At 39.8% G+C, this 14,674-nt stretch overlaps 1 protein-coding gene across 3 annotated transcripts in view; it reads left to right on the top strand.

Moving 5' to 3' along the window:
• Positions 1–14,674, top strand: part of PTPRO (protein tyrosine phosphatase receptor type O) — a 231,335-nt gene that overhangs the window by 110,905 nt on the left and 105,756 nt on the right. For all 3 annotated transcript variants that reach the window (XM_060306114.1, XM_060306115.1, XM_030841319.2), the window contains one exon: positions 7,803–8,076. In XM_060306114.1, coding sequence (XP_060162097.1) covers positions 7,803–8,076 — 274 coding nt within the window. The remainder of the gene's footprint in view (positions 1–7,802; positions 8,077–14,674) is intronic.

Here is a 14,674-nt window from a genome sequence, read left to right as displayed (position 1 = left end):
CTTACCTGTATAGACTCTTACTCTAGGTTAGATCCTGTTGCTAGGTCCTCTTTTATCATCATTCACTTCTGTACAATGCCTCTTTCACTTGTAATTATTTAAAATGGTATATTTCTTCTCTTCTGTTGTAGACTCCAAGCACCACTGGAACCAGGACCAAATTTCTTTTCTTCACCATCATATCTTCAGCACCAAGCATACAGCAGGCACTCAATTTTTAAAAAAATTTCTTTTAATTTTTTAAAAATTTATTTATTTAATTTATTTATTTTTGGCTGCGTTGGGTCTTCGTTGCTGAGCGCGGGTTTTCTCTAGTTGCGGTGAGCGGGGGCTGCTCTTCCTTGTGGTGCGCGGGATTCTCATTGCGGTGGCTTCTCTTGTTGCAGAGCATGGGCTCTAGGTACACGGGCTTCAGTAGTTGTGGCACGTGGGCTTCAGTAGTTGTGGCGCACGGGCTTATTTGCTCTGTGGCCTGTGGGATCTTCCCGGACCAGGGCTTGAACCCGTGCCCCTCCATTGCCAGGTGGATTCTTAACCACTGTGCCACCAATTTTTTTAAAACTACATGAAAGTACACATTGAGCAAAGCATGTGTGTAAAGTACAGCACTTCATCTCCCTTGACTTCTGGGCTTTAATTTATCCGGCATGGAGGGATCAGTCCTCCAGGAAAATCATAAAATCCCAGTGATGGTGGAGGATACAGGAAACAGGAAACAATTTGCTTTAAAGATCTGAAAGTTCTGTTGTTGACAATGCTAACTCAAGGAGGAGGGGGGTTAAAGGGCAGTGCTTACAAAAGGTCACAAGGATCGCACCTAAATAGGCTGTGAACTATGTGTTTCTAAGCAGAAGGCACTCTTTGTTAACTATCCTCAGGATTTAATTAACTGGTATCACAGTTGGAGAGACACTTCCTGCCTGTGGGGAAATTCAACTGAACTCATCAATTCTAAAATAACTGATTAGCGCCTTTATCTTTCACATTATCTTTCTATAAGTGGGACAGCTACATTTTTACAAGCATCTTTCTGAGGTAAAACCACTTAAAAACTATCAATACTGTTAGGGATAAAGAAGCAGGGTAGAGAATTTAAAAATTCAGGCAAAATAATGTTTGTCAGTATTGCATGTTGAAGTAACACTTGTTATTGAAAATAACACTTGTTTCACAGAATTGACCTGTCAGAGACCCCTATTTTTCATAACATATTAAGCCAGAAGAATGTCACGCATTTTCAGAACTTGCCTGATCATTGGACTGTCAAGAACAGATGTATGTGATGGCTTTCTGGATGGCGGACCCACCTCCTCCCGAGTCTATCATCAACCAGGCAGCTTCACAGGTCTCTAAACTCGTCACCATAGTAGGTCCCAGAAACTGTTCCCACGGTAACCTTCAGTCAAGCAGGTTAGCTCAGGCTGTCTCACACAGGTGTAATAATAGAAAAAGAAACTCTTTCATGAGGCCACAAAAAAGGGTAATATTGATTATTGAATAAGTAGACTGAAAGTCAGAGTGGTTATGGAACCATTTATGAACCATGGTGTTAGTGTCCTAAAATGATACATCTTCTAAAATGTACATGTCCCAAAGAGAATCAAGGAGAAAAATAGGTCATAAATACTGTAGCAATAATTAGCTATTGTTTTTGGAGGTTCTACTAAATATCATGTACTCAACTGGGTAATGTACACATATAATCTCATTTCCCTCCCCCCAAAACCTGGTCATAATAGGTTTTAGCTTTTCCATAATTTACCTGAAGCAAAGGAGGCTCAAAGAATTAAAATGAGAGACTATCACTCAAGTGAGATTTGAACCCACGTTGGCCTACCTCCAAAGTTTCTTTTTATCTCCGAAACTGCTTTTTTTCATGATATCACACTTTTTGAGCATCTCTCAAGCATAATTAGAGGAATAAATCATAGTTTGTGCTGAGAGAGTTCACCACCAATTAAGGACAGGTATGAAAGGTAGCATTTGGGCTACCTTTGTGCCTCAGTGTTTTCATCTGTGAAGTGAGATAATAACTTAATGGGAGGTTCTGAGGATGAAATGAAAAAATGTATTTTAAAACATTCTATAAAATATAAAATGTGATATGTGGCTATTGTTATTATCCTACATATCACATAAAATCTTGGCATATCTCCTCAGCCTAAGTGTCTTTCCACTTTAAAAATGCCAGGTTGAGTTCTTTCCTCAAGTTTGTTTTCTTTGATCTCCAAAATTAAGAGCTCCACAGAGCTTCTACCCCAGGTCCATATTGACAGTCGGGAAATAATTACTGCATTAATATATATAACAAAATGCTATTTTACACACACTTATGCACACACACGGCAACTTGCTAAGGAAATATTATTAGTATTTATTTTAAATTAATGCTTCATGGGTAAAAATTGCCTTATCATTCTGCACTTTGGTTGTGCAGAGCAGAGTAAGATTGAAAGCTGAAGGTGCAAAGATAATCTATTTAATCAAGGAAATGGCAAATGCAACAAATTCAAGGGCTGAACCCAGTAACCTACGGGCTGAGACTGGCCTGCAAATGTGGTTTTTTGGGGGGTTTTTTTGGTGTGGCACCTTTTATTTGTTTGTAACTAAACTATTTACAATATAATCAATGCCCATGAATCTATTATGACCCCAAAACAAAGCTAATGTGAACATTCTTCGACATGTTTTTTGGAGCACATACACATTCATTTCTGCTGAGCCTATATCTAGAACTAGAATTGCTGGGTCATGTGTTATGTAAATATTCAGCTTCAGTAGATATTGCCAGCTTTCCAAAATGCTTAAGCTAATTTACACTACCACCAGCAGTGAATGAAAATGCCACTTGCTCTAAATTGTTTCAATACTTTGTATTTGTTGTCTTTTTAATTTTAACCACTCTATGGGTATGTAGCTTGTGTTACTCTTTAACTCCTTAAAAGTTGCCTTGTGCTCTCATTATTTTATACTAGTAAAGGACGTGCTCTTAAAGATGTTACTATTAACTTTTTGATGGCCAAGTCTAATGACTTTTCTTCAATCCTTGCCTTTCATTTCTTACCAACATGTGACACCACTGACCCCCACTTTCTTCTTGAAACCATATTCCATTGACTTCCATCATATTACATTATCTTAGAAGGTACATCTTTATCCACAGTCCCAAAATCCAGTATACCCTTTATTTTATGTTCGCCTAGAGACAAACAAATGTGTTTTCTTTGGCCAGATTTTAATGATGCTTTTAGACAATGCCTGTACCCTCCCATTTGCTAACTAATCCATCATTCAATCCTCTTAAACTTGACTGTTTCACACATTTATATTACCTGCCAGACATTTGAGTTTTGGACCCCTTTACCAAGTAAGAGGCAAAAGAGATGAGGGCTCTGTCTCATGAAATCGTAAAGACAGAAATGGATGTATCTGAGCATGTAAAACATGAAAGGCAGTGTTGCCGTGAATGTGGACTCAGGCACTAAGAGAGAACTGACATACTCCACCTGCAAAGGTACATGTAAGACCCACATAAAGACGTCTGGCAGCACACAGCAGCTGGTAAGCACATTCACTCGGCAAGCAGCTTTCAAGAACCTGCTGTACGAGCTTCAGAGCAGTTTCTGGCACCATGCAATAAGCATGATGGAAGTTGATGTTCTTTTTCATAATATTGTCATCATTGAAATCATTATCATTGCTGTGATTATGGGTCAGACGCAATTCTAGGAAGGACAGAGTCACACAAGGCCTGGCTTTCTCTTTACTCCCAAATAGAATATATCCCCAATGTCCTGCACCATTCCTGATACACGCTGGTTGTTCAAAATTTTCTGAAGAATGATAGAATAAATAATGGGAGATTGGGGGAGGCCATCCTTAGTCTTTGAAATCCACATCCAAATTCTGCTCTGACAGTTTCTGAAAGAAAGAAAGTATCAGGGCTGCTCTGGGACTTTAATCTTCCTGAAGGAACTGAAAGGACAGACTGTCTTGCTGGAAAAGGTTTCCCAGGAGCTGGACAGGAGGCTAAGTGGATGAATTACATAACGTCTGCAGAGAATTATGGCCATTAAGTGCTATATAAGCACCAGACCATTAATACTACTATCTAAAAGAACTGAGCATCCCATCGCTTCTTATGTGGTAACCTTAGCACAGCAGAGTTTTCTAAGTGTTCCCTCTAACATGCCCTCTCTAATAATACTAATCATTGATTGGTTTGCCAGCTGAAGCACTGATAATGTTCTAGAAGCATGTCACACCGGCAGGTCACACGGGCAGATCTGGGGCAGCCAGCTCTTGTTTGAACTCTGGTCAGGTCTTATGTGAACTGTTACAACATCCTTACTGTCTGCTGACCTTAGATGGGCTCAGTCAGCCAATTCCTAACTACACTAGGCCCATCCTTCTAACTATATTGGCCTTTCTAAACTGTGATCTGTCTAATCATTCCACTTTTCTGCATTCAAACAGTGCATGATTTCTTTTGGCCTAAAAATATCCAGATTCCTTAATAAGGCATAACTTGCACTGGGCTATTTGCTCTCTCCTCTGAGCATCCTAGCACTGTCTACCCACTCCAGAGCAACCTGGAGTCTCTTCCTACTTCTCCAGATGACTTTTCTCACTTTTGTTTCCCTGGGAAACTCCTGAGTACCTTTCAAGCATCCCTTCTACCCTGCTACCCTGAAACCTTCCCTCATATCCATCTGCAGAAGCAGAATGAATTGCTATCTTCTCTACATGTCTATAACACTGAACAATTTTCTTGTATCAACCAGGACCTTTGGCTGGAAATTTTGGAAGTCCGACTTAAACAATTTAAGCTATAAACTGGGATTTATTCAGTATGTATCTGTGGCTAGTTCTCTTCCTCGACCCACATCCCAGGGACTCATCCTGCATTTTTCTCCTCTTTAATGCTGTCCACTCTGTCTCCAATAGCTTTTCTGTCCCAGGACTGGCTTTAGAACAGGTGACAGGCTCCTGGGCTCCCGCTTCCTTGCTGAAGCCAAACCCCTAGGCCCCTTCTTCTGTCTCAAGCAACTTACCTCTAGTTCAGGAAAGAGAAATACCAAGGGGCATCAGAACGTGTGGATCCTAGACCTTATTCTGACATCAATTAGCTGTGTGACATTTGCACCATTGTCCTCTCAAGCGTGAAATGAGGGTGTTGGACCAGAGAAATTTCTATATTAAACTTCGTTATGCAAAGGACATTTCAGTGAAAATATTTTGACTGCAGAGTTGAGCAATACCTTTACCAGTCTCAGAAAAAGTTTTAAATAGTTTTCTATCCATCAAATAAATCAGCATTGGCCTTACCTAAGTTTACCAGATCCATTTTGATTACTTTTAATACTTCCTTTTTGCTCTGCTTCTCAGCAGGGATGACATGCCTGCAACATACATTCAGAATTTTCTCCTGAATGTAGATTCTAGGAAAAGCTGAAGTGAAGGGGACAGAGAAGAAAAAAATAACATAGATGACATTTCTTTTAGGCTCGCTGCCTAGACTGCACTTAGCCTGCTGCCTTATCCTCATTAGTGCCACTGACTGAATCTGATTAGCCCACCCTGATTTATTTTTGGCAACCTGGGAACACATGGGCCAATGCTTATTTTAATGGCTGATACAATCATCCCCAAAGCTGTTGTTCGCATTTGGAAGATCAGTTCCTTTTCCTGGAGGCTTTAACTGTCTACACGGCATCATGGCACATGAGACATAGATTTCTTAAACACTTTACGAAATTGAGTTTATTTTTCCCTCTTTTCATTATCATAAACACTTCCAGTTTATTGGCTGTTAAAACATAGAGCAAAAAATTCTTAGTAATTGTGTCTCTGATGCCTGTAAACGTATTCTTTTCTGAGTTAGTGAATCAACTTCTATAATCAATAATGAATAGAAACCAGATTTCAGTGCTATTGGATACTCAGCACTTGGTTTAGCCTTACGTTCCACCTGATCGCTGGCAATGGAGAATGGGTCACATTTTATGTTTGGTCCCCAAAGTACAGAACTCTGTTTTAGAAATCTGCCCATGTATCTGAGGATGAGAGACAAATGTGGATAAAGGACATTTAAAGAGTCAATCTGTACTGACAATCCCGGGTTACATAAATCTTCCCAGGCCTGCCCAGATCACAAACCACCTGGCATATGCCAGGCATTGGTCCTGGAGCTGGAGACACAGCTAGAAATAAGATGCAGTCTCTGCCTAGAGGACTTACAGTCTAGTGTGATAGGAATAGCGTGAACACAATTACGTCTACTAAATGTTAACATAGAATTAAACTTCTCTTAATGGCCAGATAGTCTTTATAGGTCCTAGGACCTTTAAAAACCAGACTTCTTACAAAATGAAATAAGAAGAAAAAAAAGTCAGTATGTTTTTAGGTCTATACAGTAACTTTTAAAGGATTGATGCGTTGCACACCTGATTTGGTTGCTGACAATATGTGAGGTACCAAAATCAATAAGTAGATTAATCCTAAGAGGAGAATGATCACATATAATTAATGCAAACGGCAATCCTTTCATTCATTTAACAAACAGTTATCAGCTATATCCTGTCTGTCAGACTCGCTGTTAGGAAAATAAGTCAAGAGGACAAGGCAAAGACATGTAGAACAACAGTGGAGCTCAGTCTTGGTACTTGTGTACGGTGGTTAAAAGTCCAACCTACATGTGTGACCTGGAGCAAGTGACTTAATCTTTCTGGCTCTCAGTTTGCACAGTGACAAACTGAGATGGAAATAATAATATCTACCTCGTGAGATAACTCTGAATATCACATGAGATGATCGTGTTTATAGCCTGCCTAGCTTGGTACCTGGATCCTTGTAAGTCCTTGACAAGTTTCAGCAATTTTCCTGTCCCACTTTTGTAGAAAAGAAACCTGAGGCTCAGAACAATGAAATAACTTGTCCTGGACACTACATTCCCAGAAGGTAAATTAAAAACAGAACGGCAAGTGTTAGAAAGTCTATGAGTCGTGTCAAGGCCAGAGAACAGAAGAGGGTGGATTCTGCCTGTGGCGTGTGGGAAAAAATCAGGAAGGAATATTCAAACCAACTACACAAATGACTTTTCAAATACTGTTCATGAGCCTTTATCTGGAGACTCGGAGCAAAGTTTTCAGTCCACTAACTGCTGATTTTTCCATCAACGCCCACGGTTCCTGAGCCTGGTCCTTTCCTCAAAGAGCATCTTAGTTTCTCATATTAAGGACTGGCTAACCTTTAATGAGGATTATCACAGGTTTCTCAGCCCTGACTATTTTAGTTTCCAGAACTGACAGGTGAGACATCAGAGAGGAAATCACTCCCTTGAAACATTCTTCTAGAATTTTCCTAGGACTATGGCAGGACTACTCCCTCCAAAGTAAAATAGTGCTTCTTCAAACCATACAGCTTCTGCAACATAGGTGAAACGAAGTCCTTCCATAGGACTTCTCTGGAAGTCGAGTGCCAAGATGATTTTCATTCATTTATAATTATGCATTTCCATGGTGTTTATTTTGTGTTTATTACATGGCACAACCCATGAACCGGAAGCAGCTTTTCAATCAAGAAGAACGCTAAAAGTAAAAAATCCTGAGAAGATCAATTGCCACAGTAGGGTTAATCTCCCTCGTTCTGCTTTTCCTCCTACGCTAAAATACCTATGCAACTCTATTTCACAAAGCAATGCTTATCACACACAAGTTTGGGGGAAATTATGTCAGTATAATTTTATTGCAAAATAATCTGAAATTTGACCTCATTTCCTTTTTCTCTCTTTCCTTAAACAGAATGCTACAACATTCCATGTAACTGTCCGAGATGATAATAGCATCGCTGTCTCTTTAGAAGCTTCAGATGTCATGAGTCCATCATCCGTGTATGTGGTGAAGATAACTGGTGAATCAAAAAATTACTTCTTCGAATTTGAGGAATTCAACAATACTTTGCCTCCTCCCGTTATCTTTCAGGCCAGTTATCACGGCCTGTATTATGTCATCACTCTGGTAGTGGTAAATGGAAATGTGGTTACCAAGCCATCACGATCAATCACTGTGTTAACAAGTAAGCATCGTGTGCAATATTGTTCTCTGTGTCTCTTTGTTGGGTGTATTCCCCTGGGGGTTCTCATGAAAACAGAGCCCAGAATGGCAAGATCAATTGCCTTGAAATCAAGTGACAAGATTCAAAGTTCTGCTTTACCTTAAGAATACAGTCCCTTGCTGAAGCTGGATGACGTTTTACTGTAAGCTTTTGTTAATCCAAATGTGTTTAAACCAAAAAAAGTCAACCTATTTTGAGATTGAATGACAATTTTAGATTCATGATTGGACGATGTAATTTGCTGCTATATAATTTAATAGTATGATTATAACTAAGTTTTTTTTCTAGAACACATTCTCATATTAAGCAAATTGCTTTTTGAGGCAATGAATTTATGCTAATATTTAGCTGGCTCAAAATCAAAATTACGGGCTTCGCTGGTGGCGCAGTGGTTGAGAGTCCGCCTGCCGATGCAGGGGACATGGGTTCGTGCCCCGGTCCGGGAAGATCTCACATGCCGCGGAGCGGCTGGGCCCGTGAGCCATGGCCGCTGAGCCTGCGCGTCCGGAGCCTGTGCTCCACAACGGGAGAGGCCACGACAGTGAGAGGCCCGCGTACCGCAAAAAAAAATCAAAATTACATATTTTTAGTTGAGAGTAAAGGATATCGTTATTTACCAGTTGCTATTCCTCACCTCACCCTCAAACTAGCCTAGGCTTCCACTGCCCAAGAATAATGCCAAGAAAAAAAAAGTCATTAACATTTTAACCTTTAGCAGCACATGTCTTAAGAGGTCATGCTGATATTAGAAATTTTTTAGGAGTGGTTTTAACTACATATGATTTTCATTTTTCTCTCTGCCTTTAATACATAATCTCAAAGTAAAATTCGGCTCTACTATATATGTTGATGTATGGAAGAAAAACTGTTATCTATAAGATGGTAGAGTTTATCACTAGAGCAATGCAATGTCTCAGCAAAGTTCTTTTTGCTCTTTGTTCCAGTGGTTGCAATCTTTTGTTGTTGTTGTTGTGGCCTCTCCCGTTGCTGAGCACAGGCTCCGGACGCGCAGGCTCAGCGGCCTTGGCTCACAGGCCCAGCTGCTCCGCAGCATGTGGGATCTTCCCGGACCGGGGCACGAACCCGTGTCCCCTGCATCGGCAGGCGGACTCTCAACCACTGCGGCAATCTTTTAATTGCCATCTATATGTGATCTTTCTGGCCACAATTAAGGAAAAGGACATAGTGCTATTTTCTGTTGGGATAAAAGGAAAGAGAAACACCAAGAAGCAAGAACTCAGAATCAAGCTAGAGGACATATTTTTAACATGTCTGTCAAAAATTAATTAAAGTTTCCCTTGGCAGAGTTCCAGGATCCATACTGAGTTCTAAAAACTAGGAATGGCACAGACTCAAGACCTTCAAGGTTTATACATATAATGAACAAATCTAGGACCGAGCTGAATTAAAGGAAGGACTTGCCTGGTAAAATGCTGTCTTAAACAAGCTCCAGAAATGGCGAATTAGGAGCTAATAGAACCAGGCAGCAGTTCTAGGCGTATAATGCCTATAATATAACACTTGGAATCAGAAGCTCTGCCTTACTTATCTTCATAATTTCATAAGCATGACCTAGCATGACCCTTATGCTTAAATGGTGATCAGTAAATATTAATTCAATTTAGCTGAGCAAGTAACGGAACCAGGAAAAAAAGGCTAAGATACAGAGCAAAATAAAACTAGTGACTTGCTGACCCAACACTCATTAGCAGGCACTCAGCCACTCTGGATCAAAGCTGGAGGAGTCGGCCCTTTAGTTAATGGTTCACAAAGAAATGTGTTAAGTAAGTAGATGGTGAAAGGTTTCTGGAATATCTTGTTGATATTTTAGCATGTGCAGTAAGTTCTACTCAACATGTTTTCAGTTTTCTTTTGTGATTTCTCCTTTGATATGTGGGCTAGGAATTGTGTTGTTGAATGTCCAAAACTTTGACGATTTTGCAGAGATCTCCTTATTGATTTCTAGGTAACTGTCGTTGTGATCAGAGAACATGCTCTGTGCAATTTCAATGCCCAGAAAGTTGTTGAGATTTGCCTTATGGCCCCAAATATGGCCTCTCTTGTGCTTTCTGTGAGCACTTGGTGGGTGAAGTTTCAATAAATGTCAATTAGGTCAGGTTGGTTGTTCAAGTCTTCTCTACCCTAATGATTTGCTGTCAGTTTGTTCTAACAATGACTGACAGAGGGAATGGATTTGTCTATTTCTCCTTTCACTTCTTTTAGCTTATGCTTTAGTTCGAAGTTCTGTTGTTATGTTGTTAGGTGCAAATACAATACTTTTAGGTTTACCATGTCTTTTTGATGAGCTGACCTTTTTATCTATATACAATGTCACCCTTTATACCAAATAATATGTCTTGTGTTGAGGTCTATCTTGGCTGATATTAATATAGACATTTTAGTTTTCTTTTGTTAAGTATTTTCATGGTATACCTGTTTCATCTTTTTAATTTTAACCTACTTATATCTTTATATGTAAATGGGTTTCTTGTAAACAGCATAGAGTTGGATCTTGCTTTTTTCCCCAATCTGAAAATCTCTGCCTTTTAATTGGAGTGTTTAGACTAGAACTAGCCAATAAAAATAGAATGTTAACCACATATGTAATATTAAATTTTCTGCTAGACACATTAAGAAACTTTCTGAAAAGGTGAAATTAATTTTAATAACATAGTTTACTTAACCCATTACATTCAAAATATTATTGTTTTAGTATGTCGACTAAAAAAAATATGCACAACCTAAAAGTTGAGTGTTATGTTTTCTTCGGTGGACTTACTGAGGACTTCAAGCCCGGGAGGAGCGTCTCAAGTAACCCTGAGAAAACTGCTCCAAGGAGGTGAGGGGGGAGCTAGGATATACAGGAGTTTTGCAACAAAAGGCAGGTAGTAGGAACAAAAGATTATTGTTAATAAAAGAAAACTAGTTAAGGCATTTAACGTTTTTCTATGTGTGGGAAGATGCAAGGGTCTGGGCTCACTGAAATCATTCCTTTGATACGCACTTCAGCTATCTGGGGCCTGTATCCTCTGTTTTCACATCCTGAATCTCCTCAGGGCTCACCATGGGGAGTGGCTGTAATCGCTGATGACTGTGACATCCTTTGTTTACTGATAAGGCAGGCAATGTTTTATTTCTCAAGTATATAATCAGGATATACAAATTTACACATTTTTTACTCTTAAATATAATTAAAATAAATAAAATTTAAAATTCAGTGTCTCAGTGGCACTAGCCTTATTTTAAGCGCTCAACAGCCATATGTGACTAGTGGCTACCAATTTAAATGGTACAAGCTTAGATCATTTATATTTAATGCAATTAAGTATATTGTTGAATTTAACTTAAATCTTCCATATTGCTAGGCTGTTCGTGTGAGGAGTTGGGTCACTCTAGTCAATAGTTGAGCTCAGTTTAAAGTACTATTAACCTACAGTTCATCACAGACTTCAAATTCTTCTGGTCAATGGTAGGTTGCCAGCAGTGACGGAAGGTGTTTCTCAGTGTTCCAGTTCTACCCTCAATGTTCAGCAAGTCCTGAACACATGCACCACAGAAGGGATCCATGATTTTGCCTCTCCCTTACCAATGGACTTTTTACTAGTGCTAACTTTTGGGGGGATGGGGGAGGATTTTGGTTCTCATCGTTCAGCCTCAGGCTTAGGCAGATGTTGTGATGCTAAGTGGGGCATTCTCAGCATTCCTACCCCTTGCTATACACTCACAGACAAAGTCTACCTTAAACCTGTAGATGGTCTTGGGTTGGAGAGTCTCCTGCCTCTTCCCCATAGTAGCAGAACTCTACCTTCTATCAGTGTGTGAAGATCATGGGTCCAAGGCTGTTTCTGCCCTTGACTCAGGAATATACATCTTTTACTTCTACCTGTCCCCCAGAAGGAGGAAGATCTTTGCCAGAGAACTGAGAGGGAAAGAACTTCTACCTCTTGCCAAGGCATTAAGCGTTTTGCTTTGTATTTTAAAAAAGTCCAGGGAATTAAGTTTTCTCCTTGATGTCTTAATGGTGCTAATTATCACTGGCATCCCTGTGCCCTGGAGGGTAGGAGGGTGGCTCTCTTGCCATCAGTATTTCTCCTGAGCACCTGATGGAGGCCCATGTAAAGGGCTAGAGAGAAGTGGGCTCCACTTGTGCCTGGGAGCCCCACTCATTTTAAACCAGCTCTGTCCTATACTTTTGGACAGAACTTTTGGATGATGGAAATGTTCTATATCTGCATTGTCCAGTACAGTAGCCCCTCATTTTTAATTTTATTTAATTTTGATTCATTCTAAGTTTAATTTAAATAGCCACAGGTGGCTGGCAACTACCTTCTTGGACAGAGCAGTCTAAACTGTTATTTAGAACACACTCCACCTTTCTGGATCAGGGAAATTTTAGTTGCTTTCTTCTCTCCTGCTTTAATGGTGCCCCTTCTTTCTGCCATGCCCTACTAAAGGTAAAACAGTTAATGTGTCCCTTTTCTCCAGAGGGGCTTGTCTATAGAATTTAGTTCATTTGGTTGCCTTGCAATCTTATTTCTCTGATAGACACAAGAAAAATTGTGTCTCATGGATTATTTGACTTTTTCTTCTCACTGTGGGATGTTGGGATGCTGCAGGAAAGGGGACCCCTTCCAGGGCCTGAGAGTGGGCTCTTGTCTAACACTAGGAAATGAATTGTCCGAGGAAACTCATGTGCTGACAAAGCAAGAGATGTGATTGGGAAGGGGCACCTGGGTGGAGGGTAGAAGGGTAAGGGAACCCAGGAGAACTGCTCTGCCACGTAGCTCGCAGTCTCGGGTTTTATGGTGATGATTCACGGTCCTTCCTGGCATCGCTCAGCCAAGATGGATTCCAGCAAGGAGGATTCTGGGAGGTTGGTAGGACATATGGACTGGCATCCCCTCCCTCCTTTTGACCTTCCCTGAATTCTTCCGTTCGTGGTAGCTTGTTAGTTCCACATTCCTTACTAGGACTTCCTGTTTAAGATAACTCATGCAAGCGGCTACTATGGTGCCTGGCCAGGGCGGGCGGTTTTAGTCAGTGTTTCCCCTAACAGGAGGATAGCATTGGCTTGCAGTTTTCTACAGCTTAAGCAGAAGAGGAAATTTGCATTGATATCTAAAGAGTAAAAATTGATTAATGATGGTTTATTGTCTCTCACCCTCTACTCTATTTTTAAATACTCAATTACACCATCCCAGATTTTTAAAGCAATAATAGGTTGGGAATATAAAAACTGAGGGTTAATGCACAAATATTTCTGTGACATTAGGCATGAGGTGATGGGTTTCAGCTTCCTTCTTTAAAAAAGAGAGTATTAAAATACATGATGACTAAGATTACTTTTGAGCTCTAAAATTAGCATTATTTATCAGTTAATGATGTATTTTTGCCATCTTTATTTTTCTAAGGGGAAGCTTTTCTTGGAAGTTTAGGAAACATTTGTAGGATCTGCTCCCAGAGTTGACACATTGAGGCTAAAAGGGTACATTTGTTACAGTCATTTATTCTGTGTTAGATCTTTGTCTTCATGAAATAAGCAATGACAAAGCAATTGGCCCTGGGGCAGTCCTTTGATATTTCTCTACAGTTGTTCTGAGTCTGGCGCTCTCAGAGAAAGCTGAGGAACATGGCAAAGAATAAATGCAGCACAAACAAGTCATTTGGCCAGTTCAAAAGGGTTTCATAACCCTTAGGCTCTGACTTGTGATTAATATTTAATTGATTGAGAACCTTCAGTATATAATGTGCACGTTAGAGAGAAGGAGTAGTTTCTCAATAGATAAAATAATACATGAAAACAATTGCTTAGAAATTTGGGAAATGCTATTTACACACTACTGTCTCCTGTGTTTGCAAAGTCCTAGAGATAGTGGCTGTAAACATGGCAGAACACACAAGGGGACACTCTACAAATATAATATTCCATACAAATTCATCCATGATAATAAAAATAATGCAGGAGTTTTTATTTTATGTATTACCTACATTCTTTACGCCATGTCCTAGGTGGCAGAGAAATAAAAATAAAATACCCACACTCAGAGATTGTATATAGTAGTGGAAAAGACAAATATATAAGTGCTGTAAAAGAATTATGTAAGAGACTGCCCAGCCTTCTTAGGGAGCACTGGGAAGAAGAAACAATTATTTAAAAATTATTGAAAACTTGCCAAGTGAATAAAGAGTGGAAGATGTCACAATCAGAGTTAAAGGGAATCATAGGTAAAAAGAATGGGGGCATATGTGCATAGCACGGCACACCTGTGAACCTCAAGAGTGAAGGTGGCAAGAACCTGTGATTCCAGAAAATAAAGGGAAAGGTGGCTAGAAAATGTGAGAGGAGCCTTGAATACTTTACAGAAGAGTTTAGACCTTAACCTCTAAGTGCTGAGGAATGAGGACACATCTTATGCAAAGAAATGACATAACACGATTTGATTGTGGAAATCTCCTTCTTGTAACAGAACTACAAGCCACAGGATCCTGAATCCTGCATTGGAATGGACAAATTATCACACAGATATTTTGAATAGTGGATCAAAGCATGAACTTTAGA

This window comes from Globicephala melas, chromosome 10 (assembly GCF_963455315.2).
Source record: "Globicephala melas chromosome 10, mGloMel1.2, whole genome shotgun sequence".
In the NCBI taxonomy this organism is placed as follows: Eukaryota; Metazoa; Chordata; class Mammalia; order Artiodactyla; family Delphinidae; genus Globicephala; species Globicephala melas.
Note: the sequence above shows the minus strand (reverse complement) of the source record. Positions and strands in the feature narration are given on the sequence as shown.